Source organism: Melanaphis sacchari, unplaced genomic scaffold, assembly GCF_002803265.2.
Source record: "Melanaphis sacchari strain LSU unplaced genomic scaffold, SCAv2.0 Contig54_pilon_pilon, whole genome shotgun sequence".
Lineage (NCBI taxonomy): Eukaryota > Metazoa > Arthropoda > Insecta > Hemiptera > Aphididae > Melanaphis > Melanaphis sacchari.
The window spans coordinates 812,437-840,122 of record NW_020271380.1 but is presented as its reverse complement, the minus strand read 5'-3'; the positions used below and the strand labels follow the sequence as shown (position 1 = coordinate 840,122).

General features: G+C 29.9%; 1 protein-coding gene across 4 annotated transcripts in view; it reads right to left on the bottom strand.

Moving 5' to 3' along the window:
* LOC112599661 (netrin receptor UNC5C) overlaps positions 1–27,686 on the bottom strand; it is a 116,998-nt gene that overhangs the window by 20,520 nt on the left and 68,792 nt on the right. For all 4 annotated transcript variants that reach the window (XM_025346658.1, XM_025346659.1, XM_025346660.1 and 1 more), the window contains exon 5: positions 7,438–7,605. In XM_025346658.1, coding sequence (XP_025202443.1) covers positions 7,438–7,605 — 168 coding nt within the window. The remainder of the gene's footprint in view (positions 1–7,437; positions 7,606–27,686) is intronic.

The window sequence follows — 27,686 nt, the reverse complement described above, 5'->3', positions numbered from 1 at the left end:
ATAATAATAATAATAATAATAATAATAATAATAATAATAATAATAATCATAATAATCATAATACATAGTTCGAGCCACAAAACGACTGCCGGTCTAAAAGCCCACGAAATATTTTTAACCCTCGTCAACGCATTCATTAACGTCTCTACTGGTTTTGTTGCAGCACTGCCATATTATACTCGAGGGTATTTTATATAAATATAATAATATAACCTCATCAAATAGTTAATCCGGATCCCTAGTTGTAATTACAGAGATAGGATTAACCGCGTGCTGATTGGAATATCATAAACACCGCCGCCACCCAGTTTCAAGTCCTTGTGGTTTAATATTACGTAAACGCATATATCATAATATTATTATACATATTATAATATTGTTGCACTGCAGACATACTGTCTAAATGTTTTAGAGATAACGAAATCGGCAAAGATCCACATATAAGTACTGTTTCACATCATCGTCGTTCGACAAGTTTTGCAATAATATAATATTATGACAAGAATCTTTGTGGCGGGGCGTTAAAATTACTACACAGAAGATAGTTAGGTTTTAAGAACGTATATAGTATTCAAGTAGGAATAAGTAGAAGTCAATACTTGAACTTTAAACTTTTTGACACGGTGAGCCGACTGTAGATCAAAAATTAAATTTCGCAGTCGTTTAATACAATTTATAGCAGATAGGCATTAACAAACTTTTAAAAAGTCGCATATTCTCGGTTGTGTTGTCAATCATAGAACTGCTTCTGGCTTATTATAGTATAGAATACGTGAAATACAAAAGCTTTTAATAATGTTACTGCCGTAGGTTTATATAGTATTATATATATGTATATAAACATTACACAGTAAAGATCTATTATCTTCTATATTATAATAAAACATCGTCTGAACCCTCTAATTAAGCTTCAAACTACAACAGTTGCGTGCGGTTCTTTATAAAATGTCTATCGAGACTTTAAGGTAATTTTTAAATTACTTTATTAACATTTGTTTTTAAATTGTTTTAATTATACTTATACACGTTTAACGAACACTTAAATATCGCCGCGAGTGGGTTTGGCGTTATTAAATCGTAAGCAATAACGAAAAATGTTACGATGATAAAAATAATATCATAACATTTCCTTGTAAACACCACTATATCTGAGAATAAGTTTAATTTTAAGTTTTTAATCGATGTTCTGTTTTCAAGTATAACTGGATTTTATAATAAACGTAATTAATTATTGGTATTTTATTTATGTACACATTTTAATATCTCAGAATTTAGTATTTTTAAGTAATATTAAATATATAACTATATTGCTAATAACCGTAATCGGTATTAAATATTCGAAATCCATAGACTGTCATAAATTAAATCGCTTTCATAGTCAATTTACTTCGGTATATTTATCATAAATGATACAGGTTTATCTTTATTTATCTAACTAAATTTAGAGTTTACATTGAGAATTTTTTTTATCTATTACTATAGGTACTTGGTACTTACTAGTTACTACAGTGATAATGCAATAAGATAATTTCAGTGATATTTGAATAAGAGGTTAAACATGAAAATATAAAAAAATAATCGACATGAATTAAAATTTTGTAAAATTATTGTTATAAAATAAAATTTAATCAAACGAATTACCGTTCTTTTAAATTATTATGTTTAGATTTTTAATATGAATATAATATTTTATTATAAAAAATGTAGAACGCAACTTTATAACAGGGCCAGTGACCCCGGGCCGCGTGTGAAATCGCATTTTGAGAGGGATCGCATATTCCCGAGCGTTTAATATTTACGACCAGTGACACGTGTACATATACGCAGAGGGTGCACTACGGGTTGACTTTGATGTGTTAGTGACATTTTTTAAAATTTAACGTACCATAGTGATGTAACATAATCCTAATTCTTAAAAATATAAGAACAGACGTTCGTTTGGGCTTGTATTATATACATAATATAATCGGTTTTATAAAATAATTTAATTTCGTTTAGAGGACGACTGAAGTGATTGATATCTATCCCTACCTCAGAAATAGTCACGATATTTAATCAAATATACGTAGGTATAATTTTTTTTTTTATCCATGAGATCAATTTTGAATAAGCATGACCCGTAGTGACAAAGCGACTCGTTCTTACATGCACGACGCGGTAACATTAAATTTAATTACATAAGCTGTGACAAATGCATGATGACGTGGAAATATCACTTGCAACTAAAAGATATTTGAGACTAGGATTTATGATAGCCACAAAATATGCATATATAATTGTAATAATAATATGGTACGCATACTTAGTAATTACATATGATAGAACTGGATACCTAATAAAGGATACGCACGCCGTACTGTATTTAATCGAAAATAGACATTAATTTGTGTGATATTTTATGCAGTAAAATAGTGTTTATACACGACGTGTCAAAGGCACTAGCGGTTTATTTTGTTCAAAAAAAACTTTTGTGAAAACAAAAAACTTTTATTTTACTTTTTAAATTGTCTATAATCCCAAACACTTATGGTTTGGGAATTTAACGAATACATTTTGTTTATTCACTATCTACGTCCCGCGAGGTATAACAACTACTAATGCACGAATTTAATTGAATTTTGAGATTTAGTTGTAAATACTGCAGCAAACTGCCTAGCTTAAATTTTTTTGATGTTTGAATTTGGTCATGAATAATGGAGATCTTGATCGTTTATAAACTTGTGCGTGCGAATTTCTTCGTAATATATTAGGCGGCAATTTATAACAAAACGTGTTTTAGTCTCGTAAAGTCGTAAAACATCTACGAGTATACCTGAACACTTTGATTAGGAACCATTTAATCACGTCTACAAAACGTTTTGAAACAAACACACCTATATCAATAGAAAACCCACAGATGAGGCGGTATTTCACTTAAGCGGTAAGTGTAGAATTGATTATAAATATTAGTATTGAAATATATATAATATAAGTATTATATAAATTTATGCACGCTATTCATTTAGATTGTTTCTTGCGCATTTAGTTATCAGAAGTTGTTATAAAATAAAATAAAAAAAAAAAAATTAGAAATAGAATCGGCATTAAGCTGGAATGAAATTGTTACGATCGATTCCATTATAAATTTGGGCGTATTCAATCTGAAACATACGTGTTATTTTGCGGTGGCCCACCCGTGGTTTCATCGGCCCGTTAATTACTATTATAGTCAAAGATGCATTCAGAATAACATGTAAACTTCTCGTCTTGTCGTCTGCCTTCTTGTGGTTTATCTTCGGCTTTCGACTAACTGTGGTTACTACAAGCTCGACGTTAAATATATCATGTTCTTAGTTATTTTGCTAAATACATTTGCGTTGTGTATGCCATGTTAATTGCTTAAAGTTTTGTTTTATAACTTAATTTTTAAGTACGTGAAAATAATAAAAGAACGGCGTAAGCATACATCGGTCGAAATAAAACGATCGTTAAACCAAAAGTGGAAATCCTTAGATAAGTTTTCTGAAATATCTAATGTACCTAGTTAAATAACCGGCAGCAACGTGACTTTTCCATTAACAACTATTAACGGCAGATGGTCGTTTTGCATTGGTTTGCATGGAGGGACATTGGCGCGCGTGGTCGAGTGTGGTAAATTCGTTGCATTACGCGTTGCATATAATATCGACTACATGCTGACACAAAAGATCGGAAACGAGGGTGCTGCTATTGCAGTGTGCAAAAGGGTTGACAATCGATTGTATAGCACAAAAAACACGTCCATCACGGTCGGCAGGGATAAAATTCAAAGAGAGAATAGTAATTATTATGTTTAAAAAAAGAATTTAGGTACCTACATGGGGAATAATAACAGAATAGTATAGAATTAATAATAGCGAAAAAGATGTTTGTATACGTATATAAGTATATCATATTTTAAATTATTTCATAATAAACACCTATTCGATCTATTCATATGTTATTCATAAGTATACAACGAGATTATGGTTTGTAACATTGTTAAAATATATAGGTACCTATTACAACTCGTATATAATAATACATACCAAATATTTATAGTATCATAAATATAATTTTATATAATATTATGTAATAAAAAAGACTGAGTTATATGCAAAAAAATAACGATTGGTGATGAGTGATGATGTACGTACGATGAAGACTGAAGACATAAAGTTGGATGAGTCACCAAATATATAAAAATACTAAAAGTATATGTAGATAGCATTGTGAATTGAAATAATTTGTTGCAACTATTGATGACAATATAGATATTAAAAAAATAGATAAAAATTAAAGTTACGGAAATAACTCAATAAGTAAAATTCGATAAAAATGAAAATAATACATTTTTATACTATAAAAAAGAAAAAGAAAAGATAACCTGCAATTTTAGTAAAAATAAAATTATAAATAAGTATTAGGTATCTATGTTAAAAACTTTCAAAAACTAGGAAAATAGAATATAACGTAAAGGGAACTTCCTTTATTTTTAATACAATTATATATTTTACATTTTAAGCAATATCTTCTTGTTATTGTAATTTTATAAGGCCAATGGAAATACTTAATCGTTAAAGTTGGTGTATTACGAATAAATAAACTAAAATAACAATTCATATACAGAAAATGAAATTTTATTGGGTTATTATTAAATTATAACTTATTATGAATTTTCACAATATTTTCTGATAATTTTGTTATTAGAAAATATTTATTTTTTTAATTACTATAGATTTTGTTACGATACGTATTGATAATATAACAGAAAATATAGAAAATAAGTGTGGGATCGATATCAAACTACTGTAAATATCTAAAACCCCGGCACGTTCATAAGATGAAGAATGAGTGAAAAGGTACCAATAAATAATATTATATTTCATATGTATACCCTATTATACCTAGTGATTAGAAATATGTACTAAAAAGCGTTTTTTTAAGCGGAGAATATTGGATGGGTACTTATAATATAATATATTATAAGCTAAACTGCACGATAGGGTTAACTACTGTTTCAGGTTGGAATATATTTATTTTTTTGTTTTCGGCCCGCCACCCGACGCACCCAAAAGTGGACGCTCGTGACCAGGTTTTTGTGAGATCCGACCGAACGCCATGGTATTATAATACTGCACGGTGTACTAATTATTGTACACGTGAGCAACGCGCGCAACGGATTTAGAATACAAATTACAGGAATTAAACTAAGTGCATGGGCGGCGCAGATGCTGTTTTGCGATTCTATCCCTTGCTGGGGAACAATTAGCCCTTATTGTTGCCCGTGGAAAACCAGTGTCTCCTTTATTCTCTTGGTGTTTTTCTTTAAATTTTTTTCCAGAACGTTTTAAACGAGCAAAAAAAGTCGCGTGCTTAATATTATGTAAAATTCAGGAGAATACACGAAGATATTTTGTCGGTAAAATAGTAAGAAAAAAATTAAGGTGTTGATCATTTTTTTTACTCCTAAAAAAACACGTCTATATAATTTGTATGTATAATAAATAATAACTATAATAACTACTACGTGATACTCATTTTTTCTATTAATTTTAAATATTTTTAAACAAAAATATCTTTTTGCACATACATATACATACATAGATATATTAATGACGTCAATTATTGTAATAGTAGTGTGTCTGTCTCTCTAGGGTATGACATAATTGAAAATTTTTACAAATTAAAAAGATTAATTTTAATTACAACTATACATATTTATATATAATAGTTGTAGTATTAATATTTAATATAGATACATATTAACTTCCTTAAGTGTCGAGGTTAAATAATTAATTGATGGCTCATCAATAACTAAAATCTTATATAAATAATACAAAAAATGTACGTGAATAATATACAATTTTAATATTTTTAATTTATCTGAGTATTGTTAAAATAAAAACCAAATCAGATACTATTTTATACTTGCATTGTATAAATAAGTGAAATACAGAACACGTAATATGTCTTGCATTGCAACCCACCACCATCCGCTTTTTCTTCTCATAACCGATTTTTTTTTCAAATATACAATTTTTATGACCAATTGTGGGGGTATATATGTTTTTCTGTTTCTTGTTTTCCATTCGGTTGGTAAAGTGCAGTTTGCATTTCTTATGAGTTTGTTAGCGAATGAACTCGCACAATATAAACCGTGTAAATAATAAATATATTTTTATGTGCTTCGTGCGTACTTACCTCCCCCAAATGGATATACTACCCCAAGTCTTGAGGATATTATTACATTATATTGTTGTTCGGTTATAATTATTTGCCTTTGTAGGAGTTTTAAGTTTTGTAAAAAAAAAAAAAAATGCTGACATGTAATTTTACTTGGTTAATGTCCTTTTATATATGATTAGTACAATTGTTACATGGTTACTCTCATTAAGTATATATAAAATATATATGTTTATAGATTGTTTAATTTACCAAGAATAAGTGTTACTATAACATGTATTATAGGTAACTAAATTAAACTTTAATCAAAATTTTAGTTACTTTAACATTTTTTTAATCATTCGAGATATTTGAAAACGACGCGCGTGGGAATACCAGATTAATGAAACCAGTTTTTTTCCGACACGATTTCGTGATACTTTTAAAAGGTGTACTTAATGAAGCCTAACGTGTGCGCGAGAAGACTTTCGACGTTAAGTCGTACAAATCGTACGTGCGAGATAAATATCTCTCGGGGAAGATATTAAGAGTGAAATAATTTACTAAATAGCGGCTAAATAGGATAACGCATCAATAATATTTTTAGTCCGACGCACAAAGTACACGTACCTACATCGCACATACAATATCTACTTGTATAATATTATTATACCGGTAACGTGCTTGATCAGCTAGGAGAGAATATAAAATAGGTATAATAATTAATATAACGTAGCTGCTGATTGTAATGGATAATATATAAAAAAAATTATACCATATTATTTTTGTGGAAGAGTAATTAAAAAATCATCGGTAGGTAATTGTGTATATACATATGGTTAATAAATTATTATCGGTCAAGTCTCTGGAAATAAATATAAATATATATTAATATATATAAATATAGGCTCGCAATAAAGACCCAGCAATTGAGTTCTATAGAAAACTCGTTAGTGGATAACTAGTTTGCCGACAAGTGAGCGGCAGCGGCATTGTTAACATATTATAGTATTTATACATATAGGCATATTAGTTTGAAACAAACATCGGTTAGGTCTATACTCTACTCGCTATACACTGTAATAATAATAATAATATATTACGATGGCGTACACCACAACAGTGGTGGAATACATAGAATAAGTTTAAAGTCTATTTAACTTCACGATTAATGAACTTTCGACATCCCATATATGCAGACGGCCACCGCCGTTAACGTTGAATTCGGAGTAATCGAACTAACACTACGATAACATTTTTGTTAACTAGACTTACCCGGACAGATTGAAGTGCACTCGGCCTTATGCACCGCCGATCCTTGGCAGGGTTTGCCCCCGTTGAGCGGCACCGGGTTGTTGCACACTCTGGTCCTTTTCTGCTGCCCTTTGCCGCACCGAGAACTGCATTCGGACCATTGCGACCACGGTGACCAGCCTCCGTTCACTGCGGAAAGAAGTATATACATAATATAGTAAGCGAATCCAATACCTACGAGTACGTATATCAAATGGGTTTCGTTTATAATAATTTATATGAAATCAGATAAACGTCACAACAGTATACCTATATTTCTATTTGTTTTAATAATCGTGGTATAAGGTATACACTATACATGCTACACAACCAAAGTATGTGACCGCTCGTCTTACCGCTAAACATATTTAATATTATATATATAACCATTTTGTGGAGCGTCGTAATCGTGATAACGAAATAAACGTATACGTAATACACAGAGATGCACTGGTTGCAGTGGACGTGGTGACCGGTGACCAAAGATCACGAACTTGTGATTTAGAGCACGTCGGTTTCGTGTCTCAATTGTGTACACATGCCGACCAGACAATAAATCGCGTTTTTCGAAAAAAAAATGTCCGCAGATCGGTCAAGACGATAATCCTATGTTATATTATATTATTTTACGGCGTGCATAATATACGCGATATGTAACCGTGAAACACACGGTTGATTCTTTCCAAAAATAGTAGTAATAAAAACGTTTTATTCAACTTTATCTGCTGCAGTACAAGTGGATAATATATATGTATACGTCTGACTGTTTTGGGTTTTTTTTTTATCGTACCTATCGTCAAACCGAAATCTGCACGGTGACGACTCATTTAATACACTAATATAAATACAGTTACAATACAGTGGAAAAAAAAAATATGTCCACGCGACCATCTGTCAAGAACCCGTAAACGTCTCGTACGACCCATAAATCTTGTAGCAGCAGACGATGTCACGAAAATGCTGTTGGTCGTGTTTTGATTTCACGTAGATACATAATAATAAAATGATTTTCACGGTGATCATAAAATAATAATATGCATTACTATACTTATACCCTATTCGCGATATACCTATATGTTTTTTATTCTTGACGTGTTGTGAAATACCTTCTCCCTCTATTTTCTATCAGAAAAAAATTGCTTGCAATGTCGTCATTTTATATACCTAAGCCAGTCGATAAGGTAAATGCAAATTATATAACAATATATATACAGAAACGCGTTTAAATATTTGTTATATACACGCGTTGGCGCGTGTATACACGATGAAAAGCATACAACGTTCAACAAAATTAAACAATTAGAATTTTTTTTTTATTTTTATCCGCAAGACTCGTGTAAACAATTGAGGTAAACAACTACTTAAATGTTGAATATTTCATGAAAACGTAAATACTAAATATATTGTTCTACGGCATACCGTGCACACACACACACTCACATTTATATATATATATATATATATGTTATAATAATATGGTGTTTGTATATACTGTTGTATTTAATTTTAGCTAGAGATTTCAGTAATATTTTTATAGAACATTTTTATTACAATGAAATGTATTTGTCAACAAAGGCAATAACACGCATTAGCATAATATGCACGCCGTTAATTTTGCGATTCGAATACAATTTTTTTCTTCTTTATAAGATTATAACGCATCGTGTCTTATACTCACGAACCCGTCGAAAGCCGTTAATTATTATAATGAAAATATAATAAATAAACAAACAAACAAACAAAAACACACGTGACACGCGTGACGTCGACAACTGCTTCAGCAGACAAATTTATAAAAACTCCAAATGGTGATGTTGATGGGAGGATTGCAGACGTAAAAGCACGTAAACGCAATATTTCTACACTGAATATAATCGCTCTGCACATGCACAACTTATACGATGTACGCGAGAAATAAAAGAACGACGATGTATAGAGTCGTATTATTGTAGAAGTTTTTTTCTTTTAAGTACATAACTATGCTGTTAGACAAAACGAAATCGTGTCTATACAATACGGTCGAATATTATACATAATTTGACTCGTAACACGATTCACTGTGCGTTTCATTGTTAACGCGTACTGTGCACGAATGTGATGATGAGTATTATATGTCTATGCGTCGGATATAGCCATAGGTACACGACAATAATGTAACTACGAGTAGAGAAGTACATTGAAGTTGGTTTGACGCATATGAGGACTCGGGCTAGGAGAGACACACGCACATACTATTATTATATTATAATTCGAATGAAGATTTCGTTCTTATATTTTGTATGAGCATACTATACATTTATACATGATAATAATAGATATATAATGCTGTTATTGTCCGACAAACGCGTTCGAAACGGTTTGCGGGTTACAGTCTGTCGTAGAGTTATCACATGATTTTACACATGATGTACAAATTTAGTATGTAATGTAATACAATAAACAATTCAAAGCGGAAAACTAAACATCTTTTAAAATTTCTGGACAATAGTGTAGACTGCCTAATGCATGCAAGTGAGCAACGCAGAAATCACTATAGATGCAGACCAGGTATTTTTTTTTTATATCAACGATCTATCAGACAAATAAGTTATATTTTGAATTTTATTTAAATTTACAGACAGAAAACAATTTATAATTAGATAGTACGTATGTAAATATTAAATTTTAAATTATAAAAAAAAGAATGATTTTATATTATTTAATCTCTTTTTTTTTTACAACACACAGATTATTTCCAATACATTTTGATATACAAAATCTTCTATCAGTAATTTGCACTTTACTTATAATGTTAAACAATTATTCATTCAATTATTATAATAAGTAACTTCAGTTGCAATGCACCTTATTCTAATAAAGTACTCAGAGTAAATTTTTGACTGTGCATAAGAGAATTTTTTTTTAGTCGTAGATTTATACTATTTATTATAGTATAGTATTATGAGTAATATATGTATAACAAATGTAACCGGAATCGGGAATACATTATATATGGTTACCTACAACAATATCGCATTTACCGAGCAAGCATCGTTTCAGAATCGAATGCATACCGATAAATAATATAAGTAAGAGCATCGCTATAGTGCATTAAATTAAGAATTTGGTGTATTATTAGTTTTAAACTGTAAACACTAGCTGCTGTGCCATTGAAATACGTGACCGGAGTTCCGTATAGTACCGGCTGGCGGACATACGTACGGTGGATTATTGCAGACCGTCCCCAAGTGATAAGCAAAAGTGGTTTCCGGACGGACCGTATATAAAATTAAAATAATAATATAACAAGAGAAAAAAATTATGACGTCTATATGCGTGGTGTAGAAGTTGATTAAAAACTAATTTTAACTATCACTGTAGTTATAGGGCGGTATATAATGCATTTCGAAGAGAGAAATCGTGAATTATACGGTAATTAAAATATTATATTAACATTGGTGATTCCAAGGAAATACCTTTTAAGCGAACCGCGAGGATATCTTTAATTTGATATTCGGTTATTCGAATGTAATAACATGTTTTATGTTTATTTAAAATAAAAATTAAAAAATAACTCTTTCCAAAATCCGTTAACGCCCTTTCATTATAATATCTATTATAGATATAACTCGTATCGATGGGGCGTGAGTTTTAATCTTAGTGATAATTAAGAACGTGATTAGTTTATTTTCATAAAAGTTATACGCGAGAAAGAAAAATTAGTAAGAGCTTTGATGAAAACGAAAAAAGCAACGTGAGACGTGAGTAGGCGCGGAATGACTTTCCGGTAAAGTTTAAAAACATGGATTGTTCAAACAGAGATCAAAGCAAAATGTCTAGTCACGATAAAATTGTGATTATTATTATATTGTTCGAAACATTGCGTGTCCTTATGAGGATATATTATTCTCGGTTGAAGGGGAATGCGATGACTGATGACATCAGGGATGAAACAAGAAAATAGAGGGAGAAGCTAGGTGTGAAATATACTTTTTTACATTAGTCATGTCAATAATTAACATGCTGTATAATACTGCATTGGTAAAAGCATCTCTGGAACGCCTTTTTAAGGGAAGAGAGCATAGAGTTAGGTCTTTATAAAATATCTTTACATGACTAATAAACTGGATCATTTAAATGGCATTTTTATTTGAGAGAATAATTAACAATTACAAGAAGCTAGGTTGCGAGAGCTTGATAATCAGTATTCAGTTGGAACAACGAGTTTTACCAAAACATATTGATTAAAAGATGTGAGAAATATAAAGGTGTATTATTGTGATAATGAAACTACCAAGTTTTGTCTTTTACAATTATGCACGGTATAAATGAATCTTTAAGGAGACAAAAACCTTCTTAATAGCTTTTGTTAAAAATTTGAAATCTCATACCACTCTAAAATAAAAATTTCCGACATATTTTTTAATTTTTTGAAATTTTATTAATAACTGTTAGAAACTTTTTTAACACACTAATAAAAATATTAAATAGTTGTAATTTGAAATTTTAAGCATTAATCCTTTCTTATAAATTGAATTAGAAATGATAAAAGCAACTTTGAAGTAGTATAATTAGGATTTATTCAGTCTTTATAGTCACTTATTGTTACCATCACTTTGTATCGAAAATGCATTAAACGAATCGCATTTAATACCTTCTCACAAAGTATATATGTATAAATTGAGATGTTCGCCTTTACTGTAGCAAACAGGTTGCTTTACGTCTACATACACTCACTAATAATAATAAAATTTACACCTATACATAATAATATACCATGTACCTAAGTTCTTTTATACATAAACGTTCGAATATTGTTTCGCATTTTATAGTCGGTAATAACAACTTTCATTATAAGGACCACAACGCGAGTTCAGTACAGTCCGGTCGTTAAAAATGTTTACTCTCACCCCACCGCGCGCATACACAATACAATATACAACACTGTGTGTATAACATTCCCGTGTATTATGCTATTATCCAATAACGATAATATTATATTACGTTGTATCTGTTTTATAAATATATATTGCATTTATAAGTTCCCGTCTTGCGACGAACATGTATGTGTGTACCATGTATTATAATTAAATACATAATAATATATATAGGCATATAATATAAATCGCAGTTGAAATAATCGTCGTCGAACGCACATAATAATATACCATTATCACTTATAGCAGTACTTCTAAATCGTTTTAGCACTATGATCTAAATGTTCCTTTAAAAATCTGTAGTGACTCACATATAAGCAGTTAAAAAAAATAAAATTTACTGATCTATATTTATTTCTATTGCATTGGTGATAGGAAACATTGGACGATGAAAGTTGAAAATATTTAGTCGTTGTATTATGATTATCTTCAGACAATGACTTGTCGATAATATTCGTAGTTCAAAAAATTGATAATAGGAATGGTATATTATGACGGTTTACGGGTAATTTTAAAGATTTATAATACTTTATAGTTTATGATTATGGTTTAAACAGTTTAAAAAAATATAAACTTCTTGTGAACTATCAAAAAATGGTTCGGGATTCACCAATGAAAAAAGGATATACAAAGCTCTTCCGAAAGAGAAAAAAATAATATACATATGAAGTGTAAGACGTATTTCCAAACTCGCTACGTATAGCATAGTGTAGTATAATTATGTTCGTATTATTGTATTGCATAAAGGCGCGTTTCGAAAAGACGCTACCGCACCAAAGTCGCGACACTATCACGTACGGAGAATCAACAAAGCATCACTGTTTGCTGTTACCGAGTTTTCACTGTCGGTCGCCGATTTGCAGTGGAAAGTTCGAGGTGGCTGCGGTAAAGGGGAAAAAACTTCCGTCTCGTTAACGAGATTTTCAATAACGAAACTTTTCCCGCGCCCGCGACAAAAGACGTTTTTACCCGCAAACCACCACACGTGCGCACACACCTGCGGCGACGGCATGAATATATGCGTACAATAAAATATTACAATACGTAGACCAAAGATATTTACAATATTTTATGCAAACTATACATATATACATATATGTTTATGTGTTTATGTGCGTGTGCGCGCGGTGTAGTGCGACGGGTCGACCCACGAGGGTGCCGTCGAGTAGCAGGAAAGACGTCGGATTTCGATTTGTACGTTCGAATTGCTTTTTTTTTTTTGTTGGAAAGTCACGCACAATGGCTATAACTCCCAGCCCCGTCAGGTACATCTTCGGGGCACGCCACATGAGTACGTGTAAACGTATACGGGGGAAAAATAAATGGAAATGGACTTTTAGCCGTAAACCCGCACACACCGATTGTCCAGCGTTACAGCCGCAACGGGATAATAACATAGCTGTATGTGGTGCCTATGTTATTAATATGAACTATTGATGATTTTTGTCCAGCAGGCGTAATGATATCGTCATTTAAGATTAGAAGATTTTTTTTTCAAAGGAGACAAATAAATCACAATTGACTCCACAAGTTTGCTATAATTTTATTTTTATTGGCTTAAAAACATGTTTTGATATTATTAAATTACTATAACTATACCTAGTACTTACTACTATTTATAAAAATTATGTATCATAGGATAATATGTATATGAAACTAATTACTATAATAATGTTTATCAATATTCATAATAATAACAACAACAACAATAGTACAATGATGTAACGAAAAAAATCAAAAGAATCAGATGAGGACTGAGGAGGTTAATTAAATCCCAATCGCAATAAGTGAGGCTGATTCAACAGTATCAACCTTGCTGCTATTCAAATTAAATTGGAAAAGTTTCCATATTATCTTCTACCAATTGTCGCCACTATACGAGGTAATTTATTTTCAAATTCTTTGATTACACATTCTTATAATTATTATATAATTGGTATTAAATTTAACGCCACCGAATAATTATTACAGTTAAAAAAATATATTATTTTCGTTTTATTAATATTGCAATAATTGCAATAATTATGAACGCTATTATTTCAACATAATAATGTTTTACTAGAAAATTAAATTAACTAATCAATGTACTATAATAATATAATAAAATATACACATTTAAATAATTATATCACGTGTATAAAGTGTTAAAATATAATGTAACCATTTTTTTTTTTTTTTTTTTTTATGACGATACAACAAATAAAATAATTGACGAATTATTCCATGAGTTACGTTTAAGAATGATGACTTTTGTAACCGACAATTAAACTGAAGTACGTGGAATAGTCTAATAACATGTATAGTATAATCATAATAAATGAGTTATAATTGATTTTTTAACTGACAAAAGTTCAATGATAAAAGAAAAGATGATTGAAACAATGTAATGTGTGTTCAGACTAATTTGTACGGTTTCATAAAGATGGGAGTTTTTTTTTTTTTTTTTTTTGTTACTGTTTTTGAAGTCTCTGAAAATGTACAAGAACACTGAAAAAAACAAGTTTTAAATAAAAATATAATACGATTACGTTCGAATCTCGATAACGTGCGCCTGTGTACGGCATTTTCAATAGAGTGATTTTTACTTTGATCGTAAATACTAAATTGATCGTCAAAAATAATCCATTATTTTCGAATCAAGTATGCTACGTAAAAGAGTTTGAGTGTGTCCATGTAAAACATTGTAAATACGAGCATACACACACACAAACAGATCTGGTCATTTTATATCTACGTTTAACTTTGTCGCGTCAGCTCGTGTAACGACAACGACTGACACGATGACGTTTCCAAAGCGATTAAAAAGCTATTGTAGTATTGCTGAAGCACATATTATGAGGGAGGGGATGGAGGCATAGTCAAAAGAGTTTGATTGCCTATATGTACACGTTTTGTCGACAAACCCGATTATAATAAGCTCGAGGACGACGACTCGATAAAGTATAACGTTTATATTATAAATGATAAAATAGAAATAATAATAATACTTCAGGTGTATTATCGATTACTTATATACCTACCTACGTGTATTAATGCACACAACCAAAAACGGATATACGTAAGTATATTATTGTTATTAATATTAAGCTATGCACACTGCACACGCATCGGCGTTTCTACGCTAGCGGTATTGTTAGTTCCGGATCATTAGCCCAATAATAGCAACGAGCGTGTGTAAGCGACCCGAGTGAAAAAGAGACCCTCGACGAGCCGCCCGCAGCATTTTGGATTCAGAGTGTTTATGAAAGGGACTCTCGTATGCGATAATTGATTGCGACTGTGTATGTATATAATAATATTGTGCGTGTAAAATTTACGATAGGTTTGTCCCTGTCGCTCCTCCTCCTACGCCCGAAATCGGTTCTGCCGTGATACATATAGCTGCGTTTCAGTGGTTTTTTTTTTTGTATTTTTATCCTGAAACACCACCCACACGGCCATACAACACGCGGCTTAATGACCGAGGACCCATCGTAAAAACGAATAGCGAAATTTATGTTGTCAGGGGTTGTGGTCCGATATAATTATTCGCATTTAGAATATTATTATATGTATATAATTCTCTCGGCCGTTGTGCCACGCATGACCCAATAGTTGAAATCCCGCATAGCTTGGATAATATGAGGATTATTATCATACTAGAATGTTATATAATATATTGTATATAAATATATATGGTTTTAAAACATTTAAATAAATTAAATTCCTCACAAATAAGCATAGATATAGTACGGTCGTATAGATTACAAAGAATAATGATAGCTGATGACTACCAAAAGGCAAAAACATTATTCTTGAATTATTTAATAAAAAATATCCTATATGACTACATAATATATTAGGTATAATATAATAAAATGGAATGCAAAAAAAAAAACAATTTATATATTTTAGTTCTGTTTCTGAGATTTTTCAGCTATTTTTTTGAATTAATTTTATAATCTATATAATATAAAATGAAAAATAATAGCCTTTCCTGGCGTTAACAACGAATTTAAATAACCTTGATTTGAAAAATATGAATTTTGCAATAGGTTTTTCCACTCTAGTGAATTTAATCATATTTAAAGTTATAATTTCCTGAGACTTATAACGATGTTTATATTTAATAAATAAATCACATAATCTCTGCTTTCGTAAAATACGTGCTTAAATAAGTTCATTATGCGGCTTGCAGTTCTACTACGTTACTGTATAGTTAAGGGGGTAAAAAAAGTTTTGATTGCCAAAATGTGCACTGAAAAACAATCCATGAAAGAAGTTTGAAGGGTTCAGAATCCTTAATTTTACATTCCCTCTTCTACATTTTTTTTAGATGTAGATGACTGTCTTATTAAAGTGATTTGGTTGTTTTCTAAAGAAAAATTGATGGATGAAAAATAATATTGTGTTCTTTTAAAAGGATTATAAAAAAGATACAAATGTAAGACATAAATACTTATTTTATGTAATTAATATAATTTTTATATACTTCTAAAAAGACAATTACTTGACTTAAAAATAACTCTTCATGAAATTCAATAGCTAATTTTAGCCAGGATAATAAATGTAATGCATTCAAGTAATTTTTACATACATATACAATATAGACATAAGTACTTTGTAGTAGAAATTAGTTTGGTAAAAATTTGTTTAACATTACTACGTACAGTTATGATTTCATTTAGTATATTATTTGATGTTTTGAGTACACACTTACATTGTTAATGTATATTTCTTTAAAAAACATTAAATATAATAAAAGCATATTTCTTTTGTTTTTAAGAATTATTAAAAAGTAATTCGACCACCTGCAGACTATGCGATGTTGATTGTAATTATACTTATTACTTATTAGCCTCAATTTTTTTTATGAAAATATAATTAAATGATTTTTGTGTTGGTTTAAATTTTTAAACATAGCATACAGCTGAATTTAGAAAAATTTTAAAACTTTTTATAAACATTAAAGTATATATATATTATATATAATATAAAGCATCCCAAATGTTATGCATTTTATTGAGTGGTTTAATTTTTAAATGAAAACTAACGCAATGTGAATTAAAGTATAATATAACTAAAGAGTAACTTTGAAAATGAATGACATTAACAATTAACACCTTTAAAGGTTTTAAAGGTTTTCATTTTATATTGGGGAGTCACAACTCTTTTGACATTCATAAATTATTCAACACGATTTCGTAGAGTAATTTATACCGTTCATAATTTATCGCCAATCGATTTTACCACAAACCGATGAACGCAATTTGTTCATTATATTAATTATCATTATTATTATTTTATTATTTAAACGAGCTATATAGAAGACGTGCGCTTATTCTCTATAATGATAATAATAATAATAATAATAATTACAACTGAAAAAATAGAAATCTACGTGAACTCGATGACCCTCCCGCTCAGCCCCGTGGACTTTTTCTTCTGCAGCAGGCCAAGAAATGAATGTACCTTAACAATGAAGAAAAAACAAACGACAAACAACAATGGCAGCCAATACACGTATATATACAAACAATATATAAAATGTTATTATTATTATTGTAAAAATGTAAATGAACGGTTATTTGCGTCTATACTTGTCTTTATATACCTATAACGACCATTAAAGCCAGAAAAATAATTTCATATTTAACAATATCTGCAAAGAAAGGCCATTTTGTAAAGTTATATCTGGTGTTGTCACGACTCCACCGGTAGTACTTTTTGGATGAAGAAAAAATTGTTTTCTGGTTTTTTTGGTCCGCTTCAAACAAACTTCGCGGTACCTATAGAATGCAATAATGGCCAAAAATTTACCAAAAGAAAAAGCATCGTTGTTGAGTGTCTCGAGAATTTTAAGTACACAAGCCACCGCCAAAGATATATAATTGCTTAGGGGACTGCATTCCAATTATCCAGGACTGATTGGAATTTTACCACTGTCGGGCAAACTTTTTACTATCATGCAGCTATTGGATCAAGCAATATATAATTTCATGAGTTTCAGACACATATTTTTTTTTCTCACGTTCAGGTCCTATGTATTTACGCAAAAAAAGAACATTGTTTTTCTACGAATTCAATTTTAAAGCGGTGATTATTTTTGTATTATTAAAATTCCTTTTTATATTAAATGTTAAAGTATATAACAATAAATATAAGCTAGGTACATATAAATATATTTAATACTATATATGCGAGAATTTCACGATATGAAATCTTATATTACAAAATATCCTATATAAATTAGTAGGAAAATTGATAACGATAATATAGTTGTGCGGGTAGGTTGAATAAAACTTCAAACATTTAGTATAAAGTTATCGATTAGGCCATCTTACATAATATATAATTTCGTTCGTGAAGTTAGTAAAATAACGCCGTGCCGTGACCGTAGTAAAATACTAAGAAACTACTTGATTAATTTAGATGCATAAAAATTTAAAAAAAATTTATCTGCTTAAAATGTACAGTAAAAAAGGAATTTTTTATTTGCCAAAAAATAAAATTTAAATCAGAGAAAAATCCTTAAATAAAAATTTAAGATCTTGAAATTACAGTCTTTTAAGTATACAGAAAAATTTCATAATTTGAATAAATACAAAGTTAAAAATATAAGAAGTGGTCAACAATAAATATGCTAGATAAAACAATCTGTATATTTTTTGGTTATTGTTGTACACGCGTGTGACAATATTGTTTTTTTTTTTGTTGCATTTATAAATAACGGCCACGCAACTTTTATGAAAATACAAATAGGTTGAAAAAACCATGACAAATTGTTCTAGATAAATACATGGTAAATATTATAAATATATTATATAATTATAGATACGAATGTTTAACCTATTTTAAAAAAAAAAAAAGCTTTTACACCTAATTGTAACATACCACAAATATAACAACGAAGAGGAGAACAGCTGCTTCTATATTATATATAAAAAAAAACTGTTGTACGTTTTATCCGTCAATGACTTCGTCCTAGCTGGTACGAAAAAAGTACTGATAAATTTATTTTCTCAATATAAATCTAAAATACACTATAAAATAAATATGTACTGTAGTATAATTTTGTAGGCAAGTGATTAAAAATGAATTAAATGTACCTATATGTAATACATTATCTATGTATTAAAATTCTTACAAAAAAAGAATTATTGGATATTTTTGACCTTAAAAATAAAATAAATCAAATGTATTTTTAGAAATATCGTCTGTATGGACTAAAGTATAATAGTATACAACATGTCAATTGTGACATTAAAAAGTTGATAAAAAAACTAAATAAAGGTGCAATAAGTAAACAGTAATTTTCCTATAACAACAACATATTTATATGAAGGAATATGTTATAAAAACGATTGGATTGTTTGTTATATTTTATAAAGATGTCAATACTTATATTATTTGTTTAAAATGAGTTTGAAAACGGGGCATACTTGATTTTAAATATTCATACGAGTTCCTTGAATAATGCTGGAAAATAAGTTTATGACTATAAAACTAACCAATAAATATAACTATACCGTTATATATTTATCAAAAGATTATTTTAAGCATGATTCTTGTCAGAAGAAAAAACGTAAAATTAATAAATAAAATATATTTTTAAAACATCATAATGCGTACATATTATACTCTATAAGTCTATAACATGTTACTGCTGTACAACTATAGCTAGGTAATAAACAAAGAAAATCCGTAAGGGATCAAATACTTTATTATAAATAGAATAAACACAGATCATATACGATTTTAAAATTGGATAACTACATTATTATAGTATATCCTCGATGTTTATAATTGTTTATGTCACACACGGCAAGTTCGTACAATTGAATTATAGTCAGCTATAAAAAAAATACTAGTATTGAATTTAAAGGGAAAGAACGAATTATTCTTTAAGCCAGTACATGCAATGTAACTTTTTATCATAATTAGATACAACTAAACCCAAATTTTTAAATCGAGCTAATATTAAATTTACTCCAACGTTTATATGTTATCAACAATTTTGGGAATCAAATACTTATCTAAAAAAATTTTATTCGAAATAAAATACACGTCCTTGTGATGATGTATATGAATAAATACCGTTGCTTACACGAATCAAATTGTGTCATACCTGTTGTATTACAATAAGTTGTCGACCCCGCCCAAAGTATACGATACAATGCTGTACAACAATATATTATTACATATTTAGATGCGTCTAAGTGTTTCGACAACGAATTTCGGCGTTTGATAAACTGTTTTTACCGGAGAAAGTGCGTATCGGTGGTTAATGTGCAATTGTGTTTAACCAATCCAATCCTATAATATATATACCTATATGTACATAATCGTTAATCGAGCATCCGCGTATGAGTCGACCGGTGAGAATCCTTATCGGATATTCGGTCCATTAGTTTTATTATTATATTATATATTATGTTATTACATACCTATATATCCATACACATGGAATCGACCGACCCACGTGTGGGTGTACAACTGTGGAGGGTTAGAGTACGTATATAGGGACATGGGATAAAATAATATTATATAGTACGCGCGACTCAGCCATAAATCATTCGCCGTATTCATTATCCGTCACATCCTGTGTGCTTTTGTTCTAAAATCACGCATCCAACTTCGACAACACGACTTTTCAGGCTTTGTGCACAAAACGCATTTGAACGCCAATTTCATACAAAATTATTAATTTAACTACCTCTGTTATTTTTCATATTAGTTCACCTGTTTTTCATTGTTTTTCGATAGTGAAAGAAAAATTAATGAAAAAAAAATCAACATTAATAAAAAATTATGTACTATTACATAATAGTATAGGTACATACAATTGTTGAATTAAAATAACACCGCACTGAGCAATATGGTAAAACGGTAAACAAAATCGAAAAATAAAACATTGAAATAACATCAGTTTTGTTTCGATTTCAATAATACAAATTAAAAATAATATAATCGTTATTAATTGCATCAGATAATTATAATAAAATAATATATACTATAATATTATATATATACCATATATATACAGTATATAATATAATATAATAATAATATAATATAAACAGTATACCATATATAATTATATACAGTATATGTATATAATTTCAAATGCACTAAAATTGAATCGGTCGCTTATAAAACAATGTATAAAAATCATAACTTAATGTAAAATATTCTAACCAAAAACTAACTATACTAAAAGAAGGTAAAAATTACTCAATATACTAAAAGTTTTTAAATATCTACCTAATATAGGTGAATACAATATAATCACAACACTTTTTAAGGTTAGGTTTTGGTTAGTTAGCGCCTAGCAGTGCTGTGGATGTTTTACTTGCAGTATATGTCAAACTTTTTTAGTTTAAATTCTATACACTTTGATATGATTTTAGTTTGTTAAAATTGTCTCTACACATGAGACCAATTCGACCGAAAAACCGTTCATACGTCTCGTCGAGTTAATATTTCCTGTTTTTATCTTGGCGCGTGTCCCATTCGCGACACTTTAGCGAGATGTGTCTCTCGATCATAAACAAACCGGCAACGAACACACACAAACGAACTCTTGAATATAACATCTCGTCGTGTTGCGCGGACAAATAATAATAAATCCAGAGATTTTCAATTACCACTGCCGCATAAAAGTCACAACTCGGCGGACTTACACTCAGCCGCCGCTGTCGTCGTAGCCGGCGCGCATATATAACGGGCTAATTATTTCTGGCCTCGGCGCACGTAATTTACGGTCTTCCTCACCCCTCGTCACGAATGTCGCAACTTATCTCCCCTTTCCCGCCACCGCTGTAACGGAGTCAGTAAAGAGGGTTTCAGTTAAATTCCTTGCACATTTTTTTACGCGCTCGTATTCTATGACAAACGCGTGTAACTGTATACAAAACTACTCTTAAAGTAAAAAAACATAAAATATAAATAGATCCACGGTTCAGGGTAAGACAATATCAGTCAATCGTATTAAAATATATATAAATATAAATATAAATTACGTATATAGGTAGATAGTACGTCCTATTATATACTGTGTTTATTTATTATTTTGCTTTTTCGTTTTCCCACCGCGATTCTGCCGCAAATCTATCGTACTTCGTTTTTAAAGACAAATATAATATATATTTACACGATATTGAATACTAATGTCTAATGCTGCTCTTTAATATTATTATTATTATTAATAATAATAATAATAATAATAATAATAATAATAATAATAATAATAATAACAATAATAATAATAATAATAATAATAACGATGACGGGTGTGCCACGAAAAAAATACATTATCTTAAGCCGTTGTTTAAACGTTGTTATTATGACGCACAACTTTTTTAACTTTATAATGGCAATAATTTTGGTTTTACACCACAAATTTTATTCGAAAAAAATCGATGCCTCATAAATCACGTGCTTCTTTCGCATTCAAAAAGTGGATTTCATTAAAAAAAAACTGTTATTCCAAGATAACATAAATTAAAATGCTATTAGAAAATATTATATCTCTGTTTATACTATTGAAAATCGTAAAGTTATTGTTATTATTAATCTTTTGTCTTGCATAGTAAAAAATTTCAAAATGTAATATTTATTGTTTTCATTCAAAATTGACTAAGTGTTGAATAAATAAATAAATGTCATCAAATAATTTAATAATAATATTTTTATTTTTATCCTATAAACATTGTACTTATTCTATAAATACTATTACATCCCGATTTATTTAAAATTTCGCTGTGGCATGTTCTCTCGATTTTAAAATTATTATACACATATTATGCCACATATTTATTTCAATAATAATAAAATCCTTAATTTGTCGGTCTGATAATTTAAATCGAATCAGGTAATAATTATAGGCACTTATGACAAAATGTTATAGCCTACGGAGCTCATGAATAGCAGCAGTAAAGTAATCACGATGTTTCAAGAGCCATTTTGTGTTTCATTATAGTATATTGAAAAACCATTTAAATACGGGTTTATCCTCTTAAATTGTCGTATTATATTCTTGTATTATAAAAAAAAAAATTAAGATTATTTTCGGGTATTGATGAGTTTCACTAAATGATACTCGACCTACGCATCGGAACTGGTTCTAGCAATATTGGTAGGTGCGTTTATAATTGAAAACAATACAAAACGATTTCATTCTATAAAGGAGTTTCAAATAAATATATACGTACACATCACACATGACTGATCAAATATTGAAATCAACGATTACTGCGAACTGTGTATTATTATAATATATTTACATTTTACACGTCAACCGCAGACTTATATAGGCACAATATTAAATTGATTTTCACATTCGGGTCAATAAAATATTCCATTACCTAGTTATATTACCGTCACACTACGGGGTGATCAATTTTTTGTTTTTACAGGAGACAGTAAATTTTTCTTACAAAATAATACGTATATATTGTACTCTGAAAACACTACAATATTACGTGATGACAAATTTAACTTAAAAATAAAATATAAAACTATACAATACGCATGTTATAATAATAACAATACGAGACTCAAATGGCGTCTAACGAATACCCGAGGGCTGAGTCAGTATTTTAAATCGCCGTAAAAATAAATAAAATAAAAATGTAATAATAATAATAAATCTAACGAGATGTTTTTATATAAAAAGGCAAATATTAAATAGCAGACACAAAGTCCATTATACAGATTGGGGCAGAAACAGTAATGGACGTTACTAATTCCAACGTTCTATTGATGTTTATTTTTTCGGTTCGGGTAAATGCGATGAGGTTTATTACTCGTATATACATAAAAAAAAAAAAAAAAAATACCTACCTAATAACATTTTAATCAAGACGGGTTTTTTTCGCTCTCTAGATTACCTACATATTCCCTTCAGTTGTTCGTTCCTTCCTTTACTTACAACACTAGCCTTGGTATTATTCGATAAAACTGATGGATCGCATATTCAAAAACGCTTGTGTACAAAGGTCTGCATATTATATCTGAGAAAAACGGCCGTTTCCCGTACGTAGGTATACGAGGCACTATCTATTACGTTATGTAAAATACTCTATCAATCACTTTCACGGGCCAGGATTGAAAAAAAAAACATTTAGGAGGGCATCGCTATCGTGTTGTACATATTATATGTGTATGGCTTAGTCGTTTTCAGTTTGATTGAAAAACTCGGCTTTTATCGGAGTAGCGCCCCTGCATTGCGTTACTGAATATGGAAAGGGTTAACGTTATTCAAAGAAATGCACAGGCATAATATTTGAGACGGCGTATATATATATATATTATATAGCCCATGGAACTAACGAATATATACTATATAATATAGAACAATAATCTCATGTTTGACGAAATGCTTACGTTCGATTTATATATATAATATGAATTTATATATACTATAGAAGGGATATAAATCCTTTAAGTCGGACTTGATGAGTATACCTACTGAGGAATGATGTCCAATATAATATTATACCGATGACAAATAGCCATTGAAAAGGAATATTCATAAGCTGACTCTCTATATGCATGAAGTAGGTACCTACCGAGATTTACTGGAGAGGTTAAAATATATATGCAACGCTCGTAGTCTTTACCACTGCAGTGGGTTTCATTACCAGCGATCCCCGCGGCGAGGGCGTGTTGTTGTCGGGGTAGTAGCAAGAGATCGAGGTGTTGGCGAAAAATAAAATAAATACGGGTAGAATATAACTTAATATATATATATACGTTCCACCGACGATTTCCATTTGTTTTTATCATTCTATTTCATTAATTTCTGATGAATATTTATGTAAGGCGCCGAGTTAATGAAATCCCTACCGCCATGGTATATACTAATATACGTATATATACCGACTACCAAACCCGCGGTAACCAGTCACAGTAATAGAGTCGTTTTCCGCAAAACGACATTACCCCATTACCCTTCCTACAAGATTTACTCCGAACGGTGGCCGGAAGTGTGTAGGTGGTATTGTCATTGGTGGCGATAGTGGTAGCTGGTTGTTTTAAGGGGAACCGTGAAATACGACTGGGTAAAACGTTTGAATACAAATTGTCCGTTAGTATATTCTTGGTGAAACGTTTTATTTATAAATATATAAGTATATATTACGTACGTGGATGTGTGTAGGCGGGACTGAGGTAAAACTTGTATAATGTTGTATAAGTTGTAGGTTTAGAATAATTTTCTATACGCACTTAATGTTATATTTCAAATAAGATCCATTGAAACGTTATGCAATTTTTTATAGACTATTATCTTAAAGGAGTGCCTAAATAGACCAGCAATCACTAATGAGACTATAAATGAAAAAATGATTTAATGAAAACAAATATTCGTTTATAGGATACATTAAAATATTTATCTATGAATAATTTTTCATAGAAATGACATTCAAGTAAAATCATTTGTTTTCATTAGTAAATTTATGGTCACCAGTATATATGTTAGAAATCTATACCGTTGATTAAAAGAGAGAAAAAAAAATATTAAGTAAAACGAACGAAAGCGTCGACAGGTGCAAACCTTCGAGTCATCGTATTGTTGCATTTCGAATTAATAGTTAAAAACTATCACCATAAAACCGCTAAGAAACAAAAAAAAAAAAATAACATCTTATTTATATCTTTTTGGAGAACATATAATATAATATAATTTAAAGGTATTTTCATACATAAAAATTATAATTTTCGTTTGATTTTAATGTTTATTTGTTTAATGTTTTTTTGTTGACTATAATAATACTATAATGTGTAGTATAAATAACACTGTTTTCTAATCACACATTTAAAATATATATATTTATATTATAATATATTTGTGTGTGTGAATTTATAAAGTATAAAGATTCAATGTGCAATGCATTTATAGAAAATTAAAATAATTAAATTAATTCAATCTTAATTAGAGTGAAAAAATTGATTTCAAGTGTTAAGGCAATATTATTCACGAGTTTGGTTTATGGGTTCATCTAAAACTAAGTAGTCTACTCCATATGTATTTATAGTTATGTAATACGCTCAAAATATCTTCATTCTTTGGAAAGAAAATAGCTATACGCATTATAATGCTAATAATTGTAATCGGGCGTAGCGGAGTGCGGAGTATAAAGATACACCTCTAGACCACGCGTACTATATTAGAATATATTATACAATATACGTGTTGTATAGAGGTAGTATATCAACGGCTTTTCGTTTTTCATCGTCGTTTTCTACATCGTTGACCTCAAGAGTGGTTTCTAAAGTGTATACAAAATCTTTTATCTAGTTTATGAATAATAAACGCTGAAACATAATCCGAAACATATTTTGAGTAAGGAAAAGTAAATGCAGTTTTTATTTTTTCACTACTACTGCCATCGATAAACAAGATCGACAACTGATCAAAAAATACGCCGGTCTATTGCGGCCAGGCTCACGTATGATAATAATATTATATAACATATATTTATATATTATACATGCTCCAATGCATAAACACACACACACACCGTCATCGTCACGGTGGATGTAAATTTATTATGACGGGCACGCGATATTGGCGAACTGTGTTTGCATAAAATGCGAAGAAGAGCTACTACTATATTATAATATACTATATACTATATTATATAAACATACACTCACAAACATATTTATATGAACATATACGACCTATATATTCGTTTTAAAGCTATGTACATATTATATATATATATCATACACGCCGTACGAAATATGCGTGCACACAACGTCAATGTGCGCTCTTTTATTTTACGATACACTGCCGCCACTGGTCGCAAAAGAACGGGTCGGCGCCGGGGGAAAAAAATTATAATAATAAAAAATAAATATCCATCGCACAAATACGCGCACAGAAGGGCAACAGGCAATAAACCGCTCAGTAGTATTATACGCACTGCGTTTCTTATACACCATGTATATTATATTATAACGACGAGCGAAACACGCGCGCGCGATAACAAAAAAAAAAAATCGTAGGTCTTTATTACCTATACACTTTATATATATATTGACCACATACAAATACAAATAGAGTATCTCCTCCCTAGGAAAATGCATTTTTGACCTAAGGGAAAATCAACGAGATTCAAATAACCCGTAATATACATATATTTGTTTATTTACATAGCTATACAATATTATATCCACGAGGTCAAGCAGAAAAGTAATGAGCAGGATGGTAGTCAGTGTTTTATACATTTACTAGGTTTTTCTAAGCAACGATTTTATCTATTTAATTTGGTATTTGAACGATGAAAAGTAGGGTATTTGTAGTAAATTTTTTAATAATTAGGAAAA